Source organism: Zeus faber, assembly GCF_960531495.2.
Source record: "Zeus faber genome assembly, chromosome: 2".
Lineage (NCBI taxonomy): Eukaryota > Metazoa > Chordata > Actinopteri > Zeiformes > Zeidae > Zeus > Zeus faber.
The window spans coordinates 3278980-3302433 of NC_137189.1; the positions used below are offsets into that span (position 1 = coordinate 3278980).

The 23454-nt window shown below is 42.0% G+C and overlaps 1 protein-coding gene across 1 annotated transcript in view; it reads left to right on the forward strand.

Annotated features, from left to right (window-relative positions):
* Positions 1-23454, forward strand: part of xrn2 (5'-3' exoribonuclease 2) — a 45225-nt gene that overhangs the window by 15012 nt on the left and 6759 nt on the right. Inside the window, exons 18-28 of the mRNA XM_079996523.1 lie at positions 1150-1285; positions 11047-11154; positions 11509-11598; positions 11822-11894; positions 17066-17149; positions 18154-18251; positions 18670-18749; positions 18888-18944; positions 19288-19356; positions 20583-20711; positions 22322-22461. Of these exons, the coding sequence (XP_079852649.1) occupies positions 1150-1285; positions 11047-11154; positions 11509-11598; positions 11822-11894; positions 17066-17149; positions 18154-18251; positions 18670-18749; positions 18888-18944; positions 19288-19356; positions 20583-20711; positions 22322-22461 (1064 nt within the window). The remainder of the gene's footprint in view (positions 1-1149; positions 1286-11046; positions 11155-11508; positions 11599-11821; positions 11895-17065; positions 17150-18153; positions 18252-18669; positions 18750-18887; positions 18945-19287; positions 19357-20582; positions 20712-22321; positions 22462-23454) is intronic.

The following is a 23454-nucleotide window of genomic DNA, read 5'->3' on the forward strand; positions in this document are numbered from 1 at the left end:
ACACTGACTTGGATCTATCGCACTGGTCCGATTAAGGTCCGCGATATGATTTAGATCTTCCGCCACCCTCTTCTCGTAATTCATAACAACACAGACAAAAACCTTTTCACTGACAAGTAAACGGGATCCTCGGCTTGTTTACGGAAGTGACGTCAGCATTTCTTCTTCGTTGGTACACGCCCCCTCTACAATGATGTCTGTGTGTGTGTGTGTAAAAGTAGTAAGATTTAAAGGTAAAACTCTGTCCAAACGGTTTCACATTGTGACTTAAATCACATGGAATATGGAGGAATGATCGTGACCTGGACGGTCGCTATGAAGGAAATGATCGATCGGCGTTGTTCAGCTTCTCAGTAAGTGAACTGTGTTTCCCCATGTAATCTAACGGGAATATTTAATTCCACGGTTGACATTTTTCTACTATTTAAAAATCAAACTGTTTTGAAAATATGTTGAGATAAAATTAAAAAAAAACACAAAGAAACACGAATCTGGAAAAATCTCATTTTCCTCCAAGAACGGTTTTTCAACTTATTTGGCTGCTCCTGGCGATTTAAGAAATGTGCAAGATGGCGGCACTTGTAAGGTAACATAGCCTGTCCTCTCCACCCTCGCACCTCAAGCCGCCATCAGCAGCATCCTCTGCAAGTGATTAATATGGAAAGGAGGAATATTCCTTGAAAATTCCTCTGACGTGCTTACCAAAGCTGTTAAATCCATCGGGCTAAATTGGTATTCATGGAGGCTTTCCACTTACAAGTCGTGGCTCCCTGTGGGCCGGTGGGGGGGGGAGGGGGGGGGGGGGGGGGGGGGGGTGGTTGACTGGACAGATGCTCAGCAGCCATGATCATATGTGCAGAATGGCACCACCATGCAAATTTACCAAAAAGTCAAAGCCATTAAACTGTTCCAAAAGAAGTTTTATCTTTTTCTTTCCTTTTTTTTCCTAAACATGAATGAAATGGGGCGTGGAAGACTTCAAAGAGTCCATAGCTAGCATAAACTAATAACTTTAATTGAATAAAAATGATTTATTATATTAACCTATACAAAATAACCTATACAGTCTTTACCATGCACCATATGTGTTTAGATGAAAAGTACTTTTGTTCTTATTGATAAAAAGCATTTCTATGTGCTCTTCCTCAGGTTGTGGGAGGAGGGCTGGAAGCAGAGATATTACAAAACAAAGTTTGATGTGGACTCAACAGACGAAGACTTCAAGCGGAAGGTGGTCAAATCTTACGTGGAAGGCCTGTGCTGGGTGCTGCGCTACTATTATCAGGTGAGACCTGAACACTCATTGCGTGCTGAAAGTACTGTCTTTCCCTTACTACTACTTGGGTTTTATACAAGAAAATGTAAGACCAGAGCCTGAAATACAGCTTCCTCTTAGCTGTGTTGCTCTTATTGTTGTTGTGGGGGTGTCGTCGCCTGTCGAAGTGACATATGTTTTGTGTCACCTCTTCCTTATTTGCATAATAATCTTCCACGGTTCCTAGTAGCGATGGGAAAGAAACCCAGACTTCCTTTAGGGACTGCTATGGTTCCAGGCTTAACGTTTTCTCATTAAGTGCCTTTGCATTGGTGGAAAAGCAGCTTTAAAATCTTTTTCTGGTCTTAACATTAAAACATATTTGTGGGACACTTCAATTTATATGTGACTCGCCCTAACATAAGTCCATCCACCACCACTTGCTTTTGTGTGAGCTGCATGGTTATTTGATTAGGGAATTGATTTAGATAATTATTTGTTTTGGCATAATTGCATCCCATGAACATTTCTCTAGGTGTGATATTAATCAATGGTCAGATTAACTTTTGTAATTGCAGTACTTCAGATCAGTCTCTCTCAAGCAGAATTCGTGATCAAATCTTGTGTTGACTCAAACCAGACCATATTTATTATTTTTATTTGTTCATGAATCTCACAGACCCATCAGCTGTCCATGTCACTATTCATCCAATGATCATCCATATCAGGACAGCAAAGGGTTTGCAATGTCATTTTGCACTAAATTATTTTATTGTTGTAGAATATTGATCTTTATCGTGAAACTAAATAATTAGCCGTCAGCCCTCTTCAGAAGAGCCTTGATGTGTCAGCCTTGCACCGGGGGGATTTGCAGAAGATAATTGTGAGCTCAGTGCACGCGGGCTCTGTGTTGACACCACATGCTCGCCAATTGAAAGCCCGTCTCAGGGGCTGTTCTGAGTGAATTTATTACCAGCCCCCCTCGGCGGACACGGGACGTGTCTGGTCTTCACTGCCGTATATTCACGGTTCTGCCGCCACGCCAAATTCAGTAGTTAGATGAAAATACGCCCTCACCAAATGCTCAGGGAAGGATATCTGGTTCCCCCAAATAACACAAAATATCTGGTTGTCTTTATCACACAGGCCAGTGAAATATTTATAAACTTATTTTTGTGTGTTTGAAACATTGTTGGCTCAGTCACAAGGGTTTTTTTCAACAAGCAGGATGTTCTATGTGATTATTTTTGAATGCAGGATTCAGGGTCACAACCTGCCTTTCACTGTGGTTATAAATAAATAAATAAATAAATAAATAAATAAAAAGAATCCCACATTGCCATTTGAATGAGCAGCATTTAATAAACAGTGATAAGCTAATGATAATGCTGACTACATTGTGAGCTCGGGTTGAATGTACTGGGGGACCTTGTTCCCCCAGAGTTGCATGGAATGCGAAGGTCATCCTTTGGTGTGACTTGAAAGGCGAGGCTTTTTGCATGCAGCAGAGTAAGCTTGTTCCAAAGATCCCCAACGTAGCTAATATTATTACTTTACTTATCATTTTGAGACATAAACTTAACAAAAACCTTATATGTTAAAAATCAACATGGAAATAATTTGTAAAAGTAAGCATTTTAGTCAGTATAAAGTAAGCATTTTTGGGCTTTTAAAGGTAAACATGTATTTTTGCTCCACAAACCAACAATCGGGACCCCTTTTTTAAAATTGTACTATTTATTTATTTATTAAGCTGCCAAGCACCTAGTGACTGGAACATAGACGTCTTACAAAGTGCACTCTGTAATGTAGATTTGAAGGTGCATGCAATCAGAAGATATTTAAATGTCAGCTATATCGCTTAGTCTGATGAGATTCTGGTCTAAGCTTTGTGATTAAGTGGAACTTGTCTGAAACGGGCAGAGAGTTACTCCCCCCCCCCCCCCCCCCCCCCCCCATTCTGTTGCCTAAATGGTTTCAGGAGACTGGTTTCTTTTAGGCACTCTGTAACCTTATGAATTAAGATTATTTAAAATAACAATCGTTAATATTTTATTTGCTTGTTGGGTAAAGATTTCAACTCTCAAACCAGGCATTCTGCCAGCAAATGCTCCTCACCCCTTGACCTTTCTGTCTACGCTCATTCCCCCCCAACTACAAGGCCTATATTCTCTGCTGGTTTAGTTTGCACAAGCATGGACGAAGGCTCAGAAGCCTGGTGGAGGAGGATAGCGTTTTGCAATGTGTACTCTCTATAGTTTCCCTTGGGGGTCGCTTATTGTTCAAAATTACTGTTTGCGATTGTGGTTGTACTTTGTGTCTTCAACATTGCTACTTGGTGACCACTTTATTAGGTAAACTTATCTAGATCCGGGCAGGAGCCATTTTTTCCTTGAGTGGCATAGATAAAGCAAGGTGTGGGAAACCATTCAGTGCTGCAAACCTCCCCTTCCATTGGGTATTGGGTTGAGATCCGGGGCTGTGTAGACCTGAACTGAAACCCCTCTGATGTTGGTGGAACCAGCTTGAAATGATGCATGCTTTATGGCATTGTGTGTTATCCTGCTATCCTTGAAAATGCACATAGTCAGTAACACGCAGTATTGGGTGATGTTACTTTTAAAAGTAACTTCTTACTTTACAAGATTACTGCCATTAAAAAGTAACTTGTTACGTTGCAGCATTACCTACTGAGAAAAGTAACTTGGCACAGTACTTTTCCTTTACCAAAAATGTTGGTTAAGTTATATTGTCCAGAGGGCGTGTAGCCTACTGTATGTAAACCTTTGAAAGTATTGACTCTACAGTCATTGCATGGCCTAGTCTACAGCCCATAATCTGTAACTGCAGACTAATAGAGCAATGACAGACTAGGGCTGTTGGGGTTAGTCGGCATAAGCAATGACATCTTTGCCGAAAATGCGTCGCCATGAATATTTTAAAGACGCATAATTTTTTTTACTTTTGTTTTTCAGGAATTTACCATTTTGATTTCTAAAACTCTGAAATTTAGTATAACACATTTTTTTCCTCTATCATTACGTAATTGATGCGTGCATGGGGTCAGTCTTTTTTGGTCCCAGTCAACGCTACAGTTTTCATAATGGAGACTGCAGTCCGACTCGGTTTCGACAGTGGTTCGGTGTAAAAATTCCCAAAGACTCAAAGCTTTAAAAGTATGGAAGTACTTCAAATTATCACAAAAGAAAAAAGTGCTTTGTACACTGTGCAAAGTTTAAATGGCACAGCAGCATTAGCACTATGCATGACCACCTGAAGAGAAAACACACAGCAGCTATTCTACATGATGGACCTCCAGAAAAGGCAAAACCACCCTCAGTGTTGTCTTTTCATGTTTATTAAATTAACATTAGTAGGGAGAGCTTTTTAAGATATTTTGTCTTTGTAGCTGCTAAATACGCTCATCATTAAAGATTACAATTTGAGCAAATATATTAGGCCAGAATGTGGGCTTAGTCCACATTGACAGATTGACAGTGCCTGTGTGTGTTCCTATGCCTTGGGCTTGTGGGCTTGTACCTCATCTAATTATTTTATTTCTGCCCTTATTTTAAGCACACTTCTTTGTGTAGGGGTTGCCATAAATACAATTGATAATGTTTGAATAATTGTGATCAATATACTTAAAGGTGTAGGGAACATTACTCTACTTGTTAAATAATTATGATATATTTGTTTTATTTTCTCGCTTGCTCTCAGTATAAGGTAAAACCATGTGAAAAAATTCCTGCAAACGAATTTCTGACCACAATTTGCAGTGGCTCTTACTGATACTGTCCTCACAGACATGCGACCTGTCAATGGTAGAAGATGAGGGTTTCAGTGCTATGGTTAAAACATTCTACATTCTTCCACATTAAAACAGTCTACTCCCGCTGTGACTTTGATTTTTATTTCCAGGGCTGTACCCGACTCAGAGTTTTGTCAGTCTAATTGGATTTGGCTGTTCAATGCAGATATGAACAGGGCACAGCACTCTGCTCTTGGGGAAGCACGGAGAGCTGTGTCTGCGTCAGTTCACACATATAAAAATATATTTATTTATAGTTCCTCATTGAAATGTTATCCCTGTGCATTTAACCTTCTATTTGTTTTATCCTGTTAGTGTAATGCACAGTTTGCACACTGACTGTCCAAAAACGAAAGTGCCCCTCCCATTGGTAAATGGCAGTACCGCGGTTATAAGTTTCTTTTGACCACGGTACGAAAAAGCCCTATACCAGTACAATTGCAGCTGCCCTGGATCCCAGGTCTTGCAGACTGAAATTCCTATCCCCCGATGAAAGCCTGAAAGGACAAGCCCTTACACAAGAAGCAAAGAGGAGAGTAACGGCGAATCAAAAACCGCAGCATACCACAGAGGCCCAAACATCAGCAGGTGTTACAGATAAGAGGTCTGTATCTCTGCTGGACGCCTTGCTTGGGTCGGACTCATAAGAAACATCCAGCCAGAATGACAGTGGGGACGAGGCAGATGTCATCAGTCATTTACTGAGAGAATAGATTCTCAAGTATTTTGGTGAACAGCCTCTGCCTAAAAGTACAGATCCTCTGCAGTGGTGGAAAGCAAATGAGACATGGTTTCCCTCTCTGGCTGTCCTGGCAGTCTGTTTGTATGGACCCACCACATCAACACCTTCCGAGCGTCTCTTCTCCTTTTCCCCTTATATTTTTGTCATTTTGCAAGCATGTTGCATATGCAAGCCTTTGTTTATATTTTGTTTTGTGCTACATTATACAATGACTTACAAGTGGTGTCAAAATGAAATTAAATCAAATGTATAGTTTTAATATTTTCATTAATTATTATTATTATTATTAGTAGTAGTAGTAGTATTATTAGTATTATCAGCTAATCAATAAAATAGTCGATAGATTAATCGATCGGAATATGGTCATTAGTAGCAGCCCTATAACAGGCGCAATATCCCCTTTAACTGTTTTTTAACAATTATGTTTGCAAGTAAACAAAATCAAGAGGGTACCGGGGCTCAATGCATATAGCCTAACAAGTTAGTACAACATGTCATTTTTTTTGCAATTCAATTGCAATTAAAAAGTTGAATTATTATTAGTACATGACAGTGAATATAAACAGGGAACATGAAGGTGGCACCTGTGCAGCCTTTTGGCTGTAACGTTCTGGCAGAAGCATATTAGGCACAGCTGCCTATATGAAAACAACACAGATTCGTATAGGTGCAGTTCATAATGTTTCAACATGCAACTAATGAACCAGTTAACTAGGTAAATGCCTAGGCTTACATGTACATACAAGCTATGAAAGTGCATAGCTTTGTCAAATCAGACTCACCAAACCAATGTTATTTTTCAAAAGATTTTCTTGATCATGGGGAATTTGTTCATCCATCGAGACCCGACATGATACTCCTCGATTTCACTGTCCGTCCTGTCTCTCAAATGCAAAAAGTCACCCTCCGGTGACATGCACAGGCCAGGGGGCGGTAGTTTATGCAGTGGATCCCCCACAGGGAGAGCACGACACTTGTGGTTTTATTTTTTGTTTTTTTTTCGCCTCATCCAACACAGCTTGAATTTAGTAATGGTCACCGCAGCCAGCAAGGCCTCCTTACTTTCCGGCGTGGATGTGAATCATGTCTTAACAACCTGCAAGATATATTACAGAACATCATAAAAGCTTCTGTGCCATGCTCGTCCCTGACGTTATTGTTACATTTGTCTGTTTTTTTTGTTTGTCCACATTTCTACTATATTAATATTTTTATGCTATTTTATTTTATACATTGTTATATTGGGGGGGGGGCAGCACATTTGCTGCTACAAATGTGCTGCTGCTAAAGATGTGCACAATCTCTTGCATTTCATTCATAAGAACCTTGAATCTATATTAACCTTATTAGGAAGATGCGAACTACTAAAATAGACCTTTTGTACAGTGTAAAGTTTATCAACTTTTTATATGACAATTGCTACTGAGCATAAACCTGTTTACCTTGACTATGACATCAGGTAGGCCAGATGTCAAATGGGAGTTGTCCTTCAGTCATAGCCATCAGGGCCTCAAGTGTTGGCTGGACAGATCTGTAAAAGCGGTTGTCTTCCCCTTGAAGAATATCCAAGGCCATTGTAAGTGGCTTCAAAACCATACAGTACTCTTTAAAAACTGGTATTCTGTCTGTGATGAACCTGACGCCTAGGGTTCAAAAGCTATTCAAGTCTGCAATGGAAATGTCAGTGACCCTGCACAAGGCATCATTTAGATTTCTCCTGCTAAATTTCACATGCCACAGTTGACCACTTAGCTGTCCACAGTCCCGAACATTTGGCGATGGCACTCCTGTGTGCCACTGTGGTTTTCACTATTTGACAACAGCCATTTCTGTGTCTGTGGGAGATATGAGATTGAGCGTGTGTGACGCACATCTCTGATGTGGAGGGAGAACAAACTTATTGCTGTTGTCACCGTTGGAGAGCACTTTGTGTAGATCTGAAAAGGTAGATTTTTCCCTCCCCTCCTCCTCTGCTTCAGCGTCTGAACCAATTTTCTGATACACCTGGAACGCCTAAACAAAATTGGAACCATTGTCTGTGACACTGACAGTCACTTTCCTGCTTAGGCCATATGATGTCTGTATCTGCTCGATCTCAGTGGCAATCCTGTGGTAAGTGTGCCTTCCTCTCACTCGCCTGCATGCAATGTCAGCTTTCAAGCTCTGCAAGTAGAGGGATGGATCCAGTGCTCTGCCATTCCCATAAAGCCCATATTCGGTGCTGTCCACATGTCAGCTGTGGGCAAAACATATTCCAAGCCCTCATACTTTTTCTTTGCAGTTATTTTTTCATATCCCAGTAAGCTTTGTTGAGGTATGGATTTTTTTTTTATTTTTTTTTTATGCTCTTACGGAAAGTTGGTAGCTAGTTAGTATCAAACTATGGTTGATATTGGTCCTCCTCCTCAATGGGCCTCACCACCAGTGTGTAGCTGCTGTGCTTAGCTTGCAGGTGCTTCTTCAGATTTGAAGAAGAGCCCTTCACAGCTGACAGACACTTGTTATCACCCAAGCATAATTTGCATTTCACTGTGATGATCTTGTCCCTTTCCCCCACATTCAAAATAATGCGTATACTTCCACGACGTAATGGCTGGCGTCTCGCTAGCTCAGCTACACATGCTCAACGAAAAGCCAATCAATTTGGATGATCTGTTGCTGACCTTTTACCTCTAGCCAATTATGTTTGTCACTATAGAAACAAGCCCTGCACCCTCCCTCGTGGGTAGGTTGCACTTAAGTTTTAAACACACCGGCAGTGGAGACTGCCGCAACATCCAAAACTTTGAGCAGGAGGAAAAAGATGATTATTGTATATTAGTATTGTTGACAAATGAGGGCCACATGCATCCATCGTTGGGTGTTTTTTGGGGTATTTGAATTCCGACCCAAAGCAGATGGTAATTGTGTGCGGTCTGAAAAGGGCCACTTGCTCAAAATTATCATTGTTATAAAACAAAGGCAGGAAATGGAATGTTGAGAAGGTACAGAATAATAGAGAGGTCATGCTAGTATAGTGAACATTAACTTGGAATGAACGAAATTTACTTTAAATTAAGCAGTGAACTTGAATTATGCATCTTCCAATATTTTTATAAATGAATGATTCAAATATTATTTCAGAAAAACACATTCTCATTGAAAGAGTATAGCACTATCCAAATATAACCATTTAAAGCACTAATTGTGTTTCTAAATGTGTGTTTTGTGCTGCAAAATTATGGAAATGCTTCTAGAACTCTAAGGGCTAAACTTCTGTTTTCTTCACCTTAATCTTTAATAAGTTCAAGTTCAAGTTCAAGAGATTATTTGTCACATACATATACATACGTTCATACATATATGCAGTGAAATGTCATGACACAAGCCATAGCTTCCAAAATATTTATGTTGTGTAAGCTATGACTTACGCTATGGTTACTGGTACAATATTGGCTCACATAAAACACATTTAAATTGATTCCACTCTTTACAAAAACATTGCTATGTAGTTTTATCTCATGTTTTTCTTAAATGCTGGGGAAAAAAGACCTCGCGCAAAAATAGATAAATGCTGCACAGACTCTGCGTGGCAGACGTGGCCAGTGGAGCCCCAACAGTGGATACAGAAGGAAGCATACACTTACGGCACACGTCCAGGCGACTTCTACCGTGATAACGTAAATACCAAGGTTCACGTGTGCGTATTGAACCGTAGGGGGCTTGAGATGATTTGAGCTTTTTGACATGGTGCATGATCCTGCTAGAAGTAGCCATCAGAAGATGGGTACGCTGTTGTCCTAAAGGGATGGACATGGTCAGCAATAATACTCAGGTATGCTGTGGCGTTTCAACGATGCTCAATTGGTACTAGGGGCCCAAAGCGTGCCAAGAAGATATGCCCCACACCAGTAAACCACCAGCCTGAGCCGTTGACACAAGGAGGAAAAGATCCATGCTTTCATGTTGTTTACGCCAAATTCTGACCCGACCATCTGAATGTCGCAGCTGAAATCGAGACTCATCAGACCAGGCAACCTTTTTCCAATCTTCTATTGTCCATTTTTGGTGAGCCTGTGCAAATTGTAGCCTCAGTTTCCTGTTCTTATCTGACAGGAGTGGCACCCGGTGTGGTCGTCTGCTGTTGTAGCCCATCTGCTTCAAGGTTCGAGGTGTAGTGCATTCAAAGATGGTATTCTGCATACCTTGGTTGTAACGAGTGGTTATTTGAGTTACTGCTGCCTTTCTATCATCTCAAACCAGTCTACCCATTCTCCTCTGACCCCTGACATCAACAAGGCATTTTGTCCACACAACTGCCGCTCACTTGAGATTTTCTCTTTTTAAGACCATTCTCTGTTAACTCTAGAGATGGTTGTGCGTGAAAATCCCAGTAGGTCAGCAGTTTCTGAAATACTCAGACCAGCCCTGGTCTGGCACCAAAGTCACTTCAATCCCCTTTCTTCCCCATTCTGATGCTCGATTTGAACTTCAGCAAGTCATCCTCACCATGTCTGCATGCCTAAATGCAATGAGTTACTGCCATGTGATTGGCTGATTAGCTCTTTGTGTTAACAAGCAATTGAACAGGTGTACCTAATAAAGTGGCCGGTGAGTGGACATAAGTATAACGTAATATCTGTAATATATAAGCAAAAGTAGCCTACTTTTCAAAAAATAAATTATTTACCTACATGCCTTGATGTCGTTCTTTATATAGGCTACTTATCAATTGTTTTTAAGCTCAATAAATGCAGATAATATTGACCAGAACTTCTCCCATTTGCCTGGGACATTCAAATCTTCCACGACTGGTGGGCCGGTACAAAGTATTTTCTAATGAAAACCGTGGTGCAAATGCGTCAGATTCTTTCTTCTTTTTTTTTTTTTTTTTTTTGTGGCAACAAGGAACCGCAAAATACATTTTAACAGTAACGGATTGCTTTTTGAAAACGTAACTAAATAACTGATTTCTTGAATTGCAAAACTAAACAATAACCATAACAATAAAAAAGTAGTGAGTACTGGTAACTGAAATGTTCTAGTGTTTCAATGATACTCAACTGCTGTTAATGGATCTGTGTGCCAAGAAAACATTCTCCACACAAATTACACCACATCCAACAGCCTGCACTCTTGGCACTTAGCAGGGTGGATCCGTTGGATTCTAATTCTGCATGTTGGATTTCTGTCCTATGAAATACTTTCAGTGTCATCTCATGTCACACTCCACTCAAATGCTCATCTGCTCCTCCACAGGGCTGCGCCTCCTGGAAGTGGTATTTCCCTTTCCACTACGCCCCGTTTGCCTCTGACTTCAAAGATATTAAAGATATGTTCACAGAGTTTGAAACGGATACCAAACCGGTAAGAGCAAATTGATGACCCTGGACTCTATATTCCCTATATTTTGATCTGTACTCCGATACTTAAACCTATATTGACCTGATAAAAACAGTTGCGGCTCAGAGAGAGATATTATTCTGCTTTTGGAACTGAGGGTTCCTTTTTATTTGTTGATGGTTCTATTCAGACAAAGAAGTAAATAAATCAATGAGGAAAAAAAAAAAAAAAAAATCCATCCCTACATCCAATTAGGGGGTGTCAAGAAAAACGATAGAGTAAACATTATTGCTGTCTATATTTTCTTTGTGTCATCACCATCCTTTCAACTTGTGACTTAAACCTTGTGGGAACCCCCCCCCCCCCCCCCATGTCCAGTTCAAACCGCTGGAGCAGCTGATGGGAGTGTTTCCTGCTGCCAGTGGAAACTTCCTGCCCGAGTCCTGGAGGGAACTCATGTCCAGTCCTGTAAGTAAATTTTTTATCGTTTGATCCCTGTGTAGTTCTGGAACATTGAGGAGGAGGCTGTTATAGCTGTAGAGACTTCATTATGGACAAATGGTCCATACACTGAAGATGTTGTGACGTAGTCTTAAGATAATGGGGGTTCAAAAATAATAGAATGTTTGTCAGTTTGTCAACTAAATGTATTTCTACCTGTTTCCACCTCATATCTCATTACTTTTATTAGGATTCTTCCATCATTGACTTTTACCCTGATGACTTCGCCATTGATCTGAATGGAAAGAAATATGCTTGGCAAGGTGAGTCACAGTCTTGAAAAGTGATGAACATTTCAAGCTCTAAACCTCGCCTGGAGGAATTCTTGTACGTTCTTGTGTTGTTCAACGGAAGGGGTGCAGCTCAACAGATAGGCCTCTGACTAACACTACCAGGGTGTGAGGTTCTATTCCCTGTTTGGCTGAACTGCTACATTAAGCGTTACATTTCCAATGAAGCCGAACAGATAGGCACTAGGGATGCAACGGTACAGTGGGCTCAGGGTTTGGTATCTGTCACGGTTTTGGGGCCACGGTAACTGTACAGTTTGGGCATTTTTATTTTTACAATTTATTTTTTATTTTTTTTAAGTTAAAAGGTGTAATAAAAAAGTTTTTATAGTAGTCTGCCATAAAATTGTGTAATTCTGTGTGTATGACTGTAGGGGGGGTTCAAGTTAATTGATGTTTCCCCCTGTGGCAGTTTCGCCACCACACGTTTTCAGGGACCTCCGGCACAGAGACACAGACGACGGGGGGTTGTTAACACCAGTTTATTGTAGAGAGAAGGCTAGATGGAATTAGCCAAGAGCACATGGAACATGTCATGACAGAGCTCCTATCCTAAGTCAGTGTGTGGATGGGGTTTTTAAACCTGCCGCTCGTTAGCCCAACCAACGAGTGTCAAGTGTGGCTGCTCAAGCCATCCCATCCACCACACCCCCTCTCTTACATAGAGGGGGAAACTTAAACAAACACAGCATAAAACTGTAAAACTTGGCAAAACAACGAACGGCTCAGCACCCAGCGGGACTCAGTTCCCTTTGTTACAACAAAAGAGCCGTTCAAACGAATCGGATCGTTGGTGAACGGCACTACAAGTATTTGAAGAGATGTTCGTAATAAAGAGGGACACGGCCATTGCCGGAGTTTATTTTCCCTCTGGTCACCTTGATTGATTGCACTCTTTACAAACACATTTCTATGTAGTTTTATCTTGTTACTATTGAAAAGGCTGCATAGCCGCACACAGTTGAAAATAAAAATAAACCTCTCATGCAAAAATAAAGAAATGCTGCGCAGCTCCACGCGGTGCCCCTTATGGTTGACGTGGCCGGTGGAGCTCCAACAGTGGATTCATTAAGAAGCAGCTCTTAGAGCACACTGTGCTGTGCCCCTACGCTGCGCACATGTCCGTACTGAACAATGGGGGGCGTAAAGAATGGTTGGATAACATACTGTGTACTGTTACATCTACACGAGACTACACAATATTTTTTTGTCTTTCACGTCGTCACTGACAGATTAGGCGGTGGTGGTGCCATAAAGTCTTCAGGTCTTGGTCAGGAGACTGGCAAAACTATAAGTACTAAATAATAATAATGACTTAGATTTATATAACGCCTTTCAAACGACCCATGGTCGCTTTACAGGAGAGGGGCAAGGGGGGGTGGGGAACAGATTAAGGGAGAGAGGTGCAGGAACAAACAAAACAAAGGGATAGCTAAACTAACTAAAACTAACTAATGAGGAAAGGCCATGGTGAAAAAGTGGGTCTTGAGGGTTGTCTTGAAAGTGTCCAGAGTCGGGGCGTTACAGATTACAGCAGGGAGAGAGTTCCAGAGGGTGGGGGCTGCCACGCTGAAGGCTCTTGTCCCCGAAAGTTTATAGTCTGGTACGGGGGAAGGACAGCAGATCCATGTCTGCGGACCGCAGGTTCCGGGATGGAGTCGCTGGTGGAGGAGCTTGGACAGGTATTGGGGGAGCGATTGCGTAAAGGGATTTGTATGTGAGGAGGAGGGGTTTGTAGGAGATGCGCAACTTGACCGGGAGCCAGTGGAGGTGGATGAGGGTGGGGGGTGATGTGCTGCCAGGGCTTGGTGTGAGTGAGAAACCTGGCAGCTGAGTTCTGCACATACTGGAGCCTGTCCAGGGCTTTGCTGGAAACCCCGGACAGGACTCCATTACAGTAGTCCAACTGGGAAGAGATGAAAGCATGGATTAGGGTTTCGGCCCCGGAGTCTGAGAGCGAGGGACCGAGACGGGAGATGTTTTTGAGGTGATGGAAGGCGGACTTGGTGATGGATTCGATGTGAGACTGAAAGGAGAGGGTAGAGTCCAGGATAACACCCAGGTTGCAGACCTTGGGAGATGTTTTGATGGAATAGCTGTTGATGAGGAGGAGGAGGAGGAGATCTCCAACCTTCCGGAGCAGCAGCTTTGGGGCCACAACCATGAGCTCTGACTTATAGCTGTTGGGTTTGAGTAGGTTAGTTGTCATCCAGGTTTTTATGGCATGGAGGCAGTTGACCAGAGACTGTGGGGAGAGCTTAGTGGATGGTGAGGTGCTGAGATAAAGCTGTGTATCATCAGCGTAGCAGTGGAAGTTGAAACCATGGTGACGAATGATCTGGCCAAAGGGGGACCAGGTAGATGATGAAGAGTATTGGACCAAGCACAGAGCCTTGAGGGACGCCATGGTTGACTGGGGCATGGGGGGAGTTCTGAGTTCTGTTTGATAGATATGATTGAAACCATGAGAGAGCTGTACCAGTGATGCCAAGGAGGTCGGATAGGCGTTTGAGGAGGATTGTGTTGGAAACGGTGTCAAAGGCAGCGGAGCAGTCCAGGAGGATGAGAATACTGATGTTACCGGAGTCTGCAGCGAGGAGGAGGTCGTTGGTGATCTTGATTAGGGCAGTCTCTGTGGTGTGGTGTGCTCTGTAAGGTGACTGCAGGGGTTCGTAGAGCCCATGGGTGGACAGATGTTGATCGAGCTGGGCAGCCACCGCTCTTTTCCAGGACCTTATTGAGGAATGGAAGGTTGGAGATTGGCCGGTAGTTGTTGAGATCAACAGGGTCCAGTCCAGGCTTCTTTAGGATGGGAGTGATTTTGAAACTGGGGGGAACTGTACCAGATGCTAGGGAGAAGTTGTTTAATGTCTGTGATGGCCGTGCAGAGTGTAGGAAGGCAGGCCTTCACCAACGCCGTTGGCATAGGGTCCAGGGAACAGGTGGAGGCTTTGGCTTTGGTCACCAACCTCAAGACTAGTGAAGCATCCACTAGGGAGAAGGAAGAGAGAAGAGCATTGGGGCGGAGGGGGGCAGCTGAGGGCACACTGCCCAGTGTCTGGGACACGTTGGGAGGAGAGGGGGCAGGGACCAGGAGTTGTTGGTGAATGGTATCCACTTTAACCTGGAAAAAGTCCAGGAACTTGGTGCAGAGGTCAGCGGTGTGGGAGGCAGCAACGGGGTGGAGCAGACGGTTTATGGTGGAGAATAGTGTTCTGGGGTGGTTTTGCTGTGAGCCAATAAGAGTGGAGTAATACTTGATCTTGGTTTTGGAGACACGCACATGGCCTTCAAAGGCCAGACGGTGGACGGTGAGGCCAGTTCGCTTGTGGAGCCGCTCCAACCGACGACTGGTGGCCTTCATGGTGCGTTGGTCAGTGGTGAACCAGGGGGTGGGGCGGGTATAGCATACAGTACAGGATTTAAGGGGGGCCAGAGGGTCCAGGCTATTGGATAGAGCAGTGTTATAGTGGATGACGGGGCTGTCCGGTAAGGTGTCAGAGGGAGCCAGGGCCATGTGGGTCACAAGCAGGTAAGATAGAGCTGGCGCACCCACTGACTTAATATTTCTGAAGGTCATTGTATGACCAGGGCGCTGCAGGGGGACAGGGACGGTGTAGAGGACGGGGTGATGGGCCGATACTGCCAGGTCCAGGCACTGCAAATGGTGGGGGGGGGGGTTTACACAGTTTCCACAAAATGGAAACTGTGTCTTGAGACTCAAGGAAGACAAGTCACAAATTACAGTTTGCTCCCAAGAATCTTGAACATAGCACAAGAAAGAGGGGGGGGGCAGACTAGGTCCAAAAAGGGGCCCTTAACGTGGGTAGGGCCTTGGACATGCTGGATGATATTAAAACAGTCCAACAGTGACAGGAATTCAGCAGCAAAGCTGCAACTGGAGGAGTCCACATGGATATTGAAGTCTCCCAGTAGGAGGGTAGATGGGGACTTGGAGCAGACAGAGGACAATAGCTCTGTAAGCTCAGACATGAAGGTGGTGGAGGCCTTGTGGGGGTGGTATATGAGGACAATCTGGAGTTGTCCAGATGACCCAGAGAGTGAGAATCGAATACACTCAAAAGATGTTATATTCGGTGTTGGAATTTCCTTGACCCGGATGTCAGCTCGGTGAATGACAGCCAGCCCACCGCCACAGCCTACGGAGCGGGGTTTCTGAAGGTACACATATCCTGGGGGAGTGGCTTGGTTGAGTATTATAAAGTCCTGCTGATTTTGCCATGTCTCAGTTAGACATAGAAAATCAAGTTCACTGTCCTGGATAAGTAGTGCTTTATTATTTAAGGAGCGGGTGTTGAGCAGCATGAAGGAAGCTGTAGAGGAATCAGGCAGGATGGGATAAATGATACTGTTAGCACAGACCAAGGACTTCAGACGGCTAGTGCGCACCAGTGTGTGTGACCCAGACCAATCATCGTTAGGTGAGTTCATAGGTCACTTCAACAAACCTGGCTACAGAAGTGCTATGTGTGATGCTGGCATACTTGTGTTTTGAAAAGAAAAAGCGATTGTGGACAGACTTGGCTCCTTCTGACGGAGCCGGGACACAGCCCCCGTCTCTCGACGAGCCCAGAGCACATGGTTAATTATTATGAAGAATGATGTTAATCGGACCTCCCCAGGTAAAATGGGACATTTTTCTGACTATTGGGGTTTTGGAACAATTTGAAAGTCCCTGGTGCAATGCCAGCATCCGTCTTTCTCATACAGGTGTGTGCGCCAGAGAGCACTCAGCATTTGTTGGACTAAGCAGGAAAATACAAACAATTCTGACATGCTGGACTTCTCGTCAGGCTGTTCGGTGATTATGTAACACTACACCGGGTAAAGATGCCGTTCGCCATTCCTGACGTTCATATTCGGGCCTGATGCTGAATTTGTGTAGTTTGATCCCGGCATATGGCAGTTCCTGGTCACTTGTAGTGTTCTATCCCAACAGGTAGATGAATTGAATTCAGCTGGCATCCCAGCTTAATTTATCTGTACACCGACTCGAATAAAACCCAGCCACTTCCTTTAGAACTACGGCACTCAACTCACACACTGTTATTCTCCTGTTGTAAATTATTGCAATGTGGACTGAAACCGCCCTCTTTCCCTTTTGTGTCCTGTTGTGTATGTAGGCGTGGCTCTGCTGCCATTTGTGGACGAGCGCAGGCTGAGAGCTGCACTTGCTGACGTCTATCCGAACCTCACAACAGAGGAAGGTAAGTCGCGCATCTCCATAATTTCTTTTGTCAGATTTGTTAATTCCATTTGAATGCAAAATGTTTGGCTTGAACAAAATCAGATATCATTGTAAACTTGGTCTCCTGCCAAAAACCGCGGACCAACGAATCCTCCTACATTACACAAATGCACACAGTAAACACACACCCACAGTCATTACGCGTTACACTGGTGTCTTAATTATGGTTCTGGAGGATTTGTACAAATAATTGCATCCTTAGTTTTATGTAGTTTCAATATGTTACAGCCAATACCTTTTTTAAAGTACATTTTTACTGTGCCTCTAAATGTACTTGTCCCCCTTAAGTGTGTGTGTGTACTTTTGTTAATAATTAACCAACAATAAGAATTTTGACCGATTTAATACTATCAGTTAAACAGTTAAAAAAATGTTTTAAAGCACTGAGGAGGAATGCAAGTACCTCCAAATAAAAGAAAATAAAAACAGTCAAAACACACTGGTTGTAGTTGTTTTATTTGGAGGGACAGCCCTCCGGCTGTGCAATCAGATAACATTGGATCGGGGCGCAGGGAGAGCTGCCTTCACATATAAAAATATTAATGATTCACCTTATTCGTAATTATAATTTGTAAAGCCTGATTACAATAACGAGCGTAATTCACTTTGTTTTCGGTGGACACTGCCCTAATATTTTAATATTGTCTGATAACGGTTAATGACTGGTTAACGAGGGTCAGCTACTGGTCAGAATAAAAAAATCTTTATCATCCCTTGTCCCCCCCTTCTGTATTTATTAAATTGGGAATGAATGCGTGTGATGAATGTAAAATATTACACAAGTAGGCATATGTGTCAATATTACAAATCTCTGGATTTATCAATCCATCTCTCTCCCACGCTTTGCTGGATACATCATCTATGTTTTACCTCCTTCCTTGTGTCATTTCACTGTCGGTCCATTTAATCTGATTTATTGTCTAATTTTCTTTGACCACTGCAATCCTTGTTTGTCTTTATCAGTGAGAAGGAACAGCCTGGGCAGCGATGTGCTGTTTGTCAGGAAGTCCCACCCCCTCTGTGACTTTATCAAGGAGCTGTACAGTGCAGAATCTCAGGAGGTAGGAAACAAAAAACGCAAGCCAGTTTCCAAACTGATCTCATAACACATGGAGCCCAATGCAACTGAAATCTCCATCAGAACGGACTTTGCATCTTTTGTCCTGTATTGCGAATGTAGTTCGAAATGGGGGGGGGGGGGATCTAATGGTAATTGTTAATAGTAACTCTAGAATTGTATCACAGCTGTAATTATTAATCTGGCCTTAACTGGAAAAAAGTTTGACCACCCCTGCTTTAACTAGTGCTACCAACTAGTTTAACTATTTTATCTCAGTGATACTACCCGAATAGTCAAGGTTATTATTCATTTATTTTTTAATTGAAAACCACTGCTCCTTGACGGGGGGTATTAAGATATAGATGCTGGTAAAATTGCTGTGCCCCTTGCTTGATTCTCCTAGTTTGTGTCCACTGTAGGCCACTGAGATCTCTGCAGAGCTCTGCCATGGAATCCAAGGTACATTAACTCTTGATGAAGACCCTATTCTACCAGATAAGTAAGTAGTGGCTATTCTCACAAACTCTGCTTTACATTTTCATCAAGTTCTGTTGTTAATATCATAAAATCTTTCCCCATACAGTAAGACAACTTCAACGACATAATTTATAATTAACTGATTTCTATCGTTGTTCAGGCCAGTGGAGTCTCCTATTCCACTTCTGCGTGACATCATGACTAACAGCGCAATAGGGTAAGGACTATTTCAGGAGGAAAATGGCCTCCTGAACATGGAAACTGGTTTTGTGTTTCTTTCAGCCTAGTTTAATAAAATATTTAATATTTCTGGATCTGTTCCCAAATTTGATGTCCAACAAATTAAATTGATTTCAATACCTGCTCAATCCTTAATCTGGTAAATTGCCACGCAAAGTTGTACTTCTTAGTGATTATGGTTAATGTAAAGACATAGATGTGTTTGTGCTTTTTCAGAGCCATAGCTAAAGCTTAATCTGGGATCAATTAAAAAAAAATCCAAATCGAAAGTTGCTTATTATTCTTTCTCTGACTCTGAAATGGGTTTTTTTCTTTCCCAGGGTGAAGTACAAGGATCCACATTATGCAGAAGGTTTTGTGTTCAAGGCAGTTATCCTTTCTAAAGCAAAGTAAGTGGTGGCAGTGGTGGGTCTTTCTTTAATTAACTTTATTTTCCAAGCCTTCTCTTCTTTTTAGTCTTTTATTCTGACCAGTTGAGTCTCAATGGAAAAATAGTGAGGGTATACCAGAAGCCATTATCCTATGTTGGAAACAAGCATACAATGCACATCATCAAATGTAATATATTTTCTTTCTAGCAGAACAAAGCAACTGCAACAAGTCTTTATTTGATCAATTATATGGCATCCCGTTTCTGTACATTTTAATTTAAACAAATGGTGAAAACCCACATCACAAACCACTAGTTGACCATTTGGGCTCACCAAGGAGTACTGACTGAACAAATGTACAAATTTTCACCGAAACCCTACTTTTTATTCATAAACTTTGATGTTTTCAGAACTGGAACTGGTCTGTACAACAGTTATCTGCTGTTCAAGGCCTAGGGAAGCTTGATCAAATTAGTGTTGTTTTTTATTTACAGACTTTTGACTTTGGAAGTGTGGATTTTAGCTTTTCCAGATGTTAGCAACATTCAAATTTGGCCCTCAAACCTATACGTATCAACTCTCAACAGCACTGTTGACGTTCCTGTGACTGTCAACATTCAAAATCATACTGCATTCATTGCACAACAAATTAAAGACTGTACTGTGAAAGCCAGTGGCGAGATGGCGAAATTCTTGAATATGTTTATTTGGGGATGTGGATTGATTAATTACATTCACATTTAGTATAATGCATTTTTTGCTTTTTAAATTATTAACCATGAGACTGAACTGCCGAGGAGGCAAGCCAATTGAAACTTTTGAGTTTGAAAGCAACCTTGGATCCCTGGCAATGGTCTGAGGGTGCTTGTTGAGGAGAAAGTATTTTTCAGTCACCTTTCTTGGGCAATGATTTCAACCAACATCCTTAAATATATTTATTAGAATATATAAATAAAATAGGTAACATTAACATCTAAAATTAAAAAAAAAAATTGTTTGTGCAATCGCTCCCTCTCGGTGCTCCCCTTGGCATGGCTCTAGGCGGCCGCCTATCTTACATATAGCCCGCCTCCGCCAAATATTGGTAATGAAGAGCCGAAACCAAATCAACCAACTCGACAATTCTCAGTCGAGTACTGCCCTAATTGTAATTGTCACACACAATTAACCACTTGTACTCCACAATATAACAACAATAAAATAGAACTTTATTCCATTGCTTTTGTCTTTTTTTCCATTTGCAGGATCCCAGCTAAGGTTCTGAAACCTGGAGACTGGGAGGCGGGGAACCGCGGCCAGTGGAGACCCCAACTAGGCTTCAACTCCAACAGGCAGCCGGCCCACCTGGGCCAGTCTGGCTTCAGGGCTCTGGGGTGAGTGTCTGCAGCGCTTCTATACATCACAAAACATCATAATTACCACCTCCTTATATGTTGTTGAACTGGACATTCATGGATTAACTTGAATTATTGAGGAAAGGAGTATTTCAAATGATTCCACAGGCGACTGAAAAGTTGTGGAAAGAAACACTGGTCAGAGTCAGTTGACTATATGTAGATGTACTGTGTAAGAAACACAAGAAATAACCATTTTAAATTAAACAAAACCTACGCCTGCTCTTACCCCCCTCTTGACGAATCTGGTCAGTCCATTTAGCAAAGTCATCTTCTACATTTTGGGCAGAAAAAAAACATATTCAAATGCTCTTGGCTTTACGCAGATGTTATTTTTTTAACAGATCTTGAGCGCTGAAAGATGGCATCAAGTGACTTGAACAGGAATTCAAGATTAATAAACAGCCCTGGCCTCTTGAAGCTTAAATCTCATGAACCCTAACCATGGATTTACCTGAACAGGGTTGCAATCTGTCAGTCAGCCTTTAGCAATCTTGTATAAGTTTGTTTCTCAAATCTTTATATATTTTTTTTAAACAATGTATTTAAAGGCTTGTTGTTCCCCCAAAACGACTCCCATTTAAACACCCATTCTTGATTATGCTCAGAGCGCTCTCTTGCACACGTAGATATTATCATTATGAAACACGAATAATTGAACATCTGGCTCAGTCGAACTAAAGCATGTTTAGGAATTAATTATGCACAGATTTGAAGAACAAACAAAACCACTGTATTCCATTTTGTTTCTGGTGGACCGAGTTCCTAATTCAGTAATTCAGGCAGTTACTTGCCTTGATAGTGCCAGGCAGGCAGGTGCTCCAGAGACTGGCGACTTGAAAAGCCTGGGATGAACTGAGGAAGGAATGGAGCTGCTTGTGGTTTACATGGAAGCGGTGCGACATACATTCAGATTTACTGTGTTTGTGTTCCTTTCTAGTAGTCTTTCATAGATCAATGGATGGGGTAAGGAAATAAATGCAACTCAAATGTAGGCTCCATTCTCTGAGCATCAATGGGTAGTGTAGGGCTAGAGAACCAGCAGTTCTATTCCCGGGGCGGCTCAATGTGTAAAGCATGGATCATTTCCTACATTATTAATATGATGGTAAAAAATCATATGATGCTACCAAGGATTGCGATCTATGACGCTGTTCTGACTAAATTAAATGGATTTGGAGCTTTTAGTTTGTCGACCAAATTGAATGTTGTGCTTCTGAACAATATGTGTTATGATATTTCGATATTAGGTCTAAATAGGGATGTGCAGATACCGATACGGTCTCTGGTCCTATACTGAGCTAGTAAAAATGCTCATATTCCAGAGCCTGTTACAAGTGTATCAGGATATAGTTGCATTAAGTTCCGTTTTGTATTTGTGAATATCGCTACAGGTTCATCTTCCATCTAGAAAAATGACACAAGGTACTCAAAATGTATGATCTATTAATTTGGGGGAAAATCTCTTTTCATTGCATTTTCATAGCAGAAACTGTCCAATAGTGAGGGCATCGTAAAATACCGCAGTCTGAAAAGGAAGTTATCGGTGAATCTATGATCCTAACTCTGTGTCTTGTTATGTGTTGCAGACACAGCATGGGCAGAGGCGGAGGTCGAGGTGGTGGAGGAGGAAGCGGAGGCCAGTACAGCAATGCTCCACCGCCAAGTCACTACCAACAAGACAAGTACCGCTCTCAACACTTCAGAGGCAACCAACCCTCCTATCACTGTAAGGAACACATACACATGCTTTGGTCAACCACAAAATATACATTTTTATTGAAATGTTAATATTGTAGTGGAACAAAGATGTTATAAAGTAGGTACTGACACGTGGTCAGAAAAATAACTCAGAATGTCACGCACAATGCCGATGGAATTTATTATGTTCTATATACATTTAATAGGTAAAACATGCCCATCTTGCCATTCACCTTCATAGCCTCATGATCAACGTCATGATATCAAGATTATATCAATATTTCTCAGCCCTATCCGCCCATGTTGTAAAGTGTGTAAAATAAATTCACCTTTGGTTTCACGTCGTATTTCCACCTTTGACAATTTTAACTGTTCAAAGTTTCTTTGATCCCTATAGCAGGGGTCTCAAACTACAGGCCTGCGGGCCACATCAGGGCTCAGAGACAATTTAATGTGGTGGGGTGGTAACATGCTGATGATATATTGATATATCTGGCTCGCAAATAATCTTTTTAAGTCACGCTTAAGTAATCCACACCAATGTACTTAATGCTTTCAAAATATGAAACGGAATTAATCAAATCCTAAGAGAGCTATTTATAACAGGATTACGAGGTAATTCACTCATTTGCAGGAGAAAACAAGACAAAAAAAAAAAAAAGTAACGGGCAAGGTTTCCCTTGAAGTTCAACACAGCCCCATTCAAGACAACCTGGTCAGTGGCCCCCAGGTCGTTTGAGTTTGAGACCACTGCCCTAAACGCACATTTGCTCTTTGTTTCCACCATGCAAATTTCATCCCATCTCTGCCCTCTATAAAGCTATAACCATGAACTGATTAAAAGCAACTTTGTTGATTTACCATGGGGTAGAAAGTTCCAATTTAATGAGTTATAAACAGTTATAATATATATTTATTAAGATATAAATTCTGTGAGTGAAAGTGACCCTCTGGTTATAGGAAACTGCGTTGAAACTTCAACAGCAGGTGTATTTTCATGAACAGCCCTGCATTCTGCTCC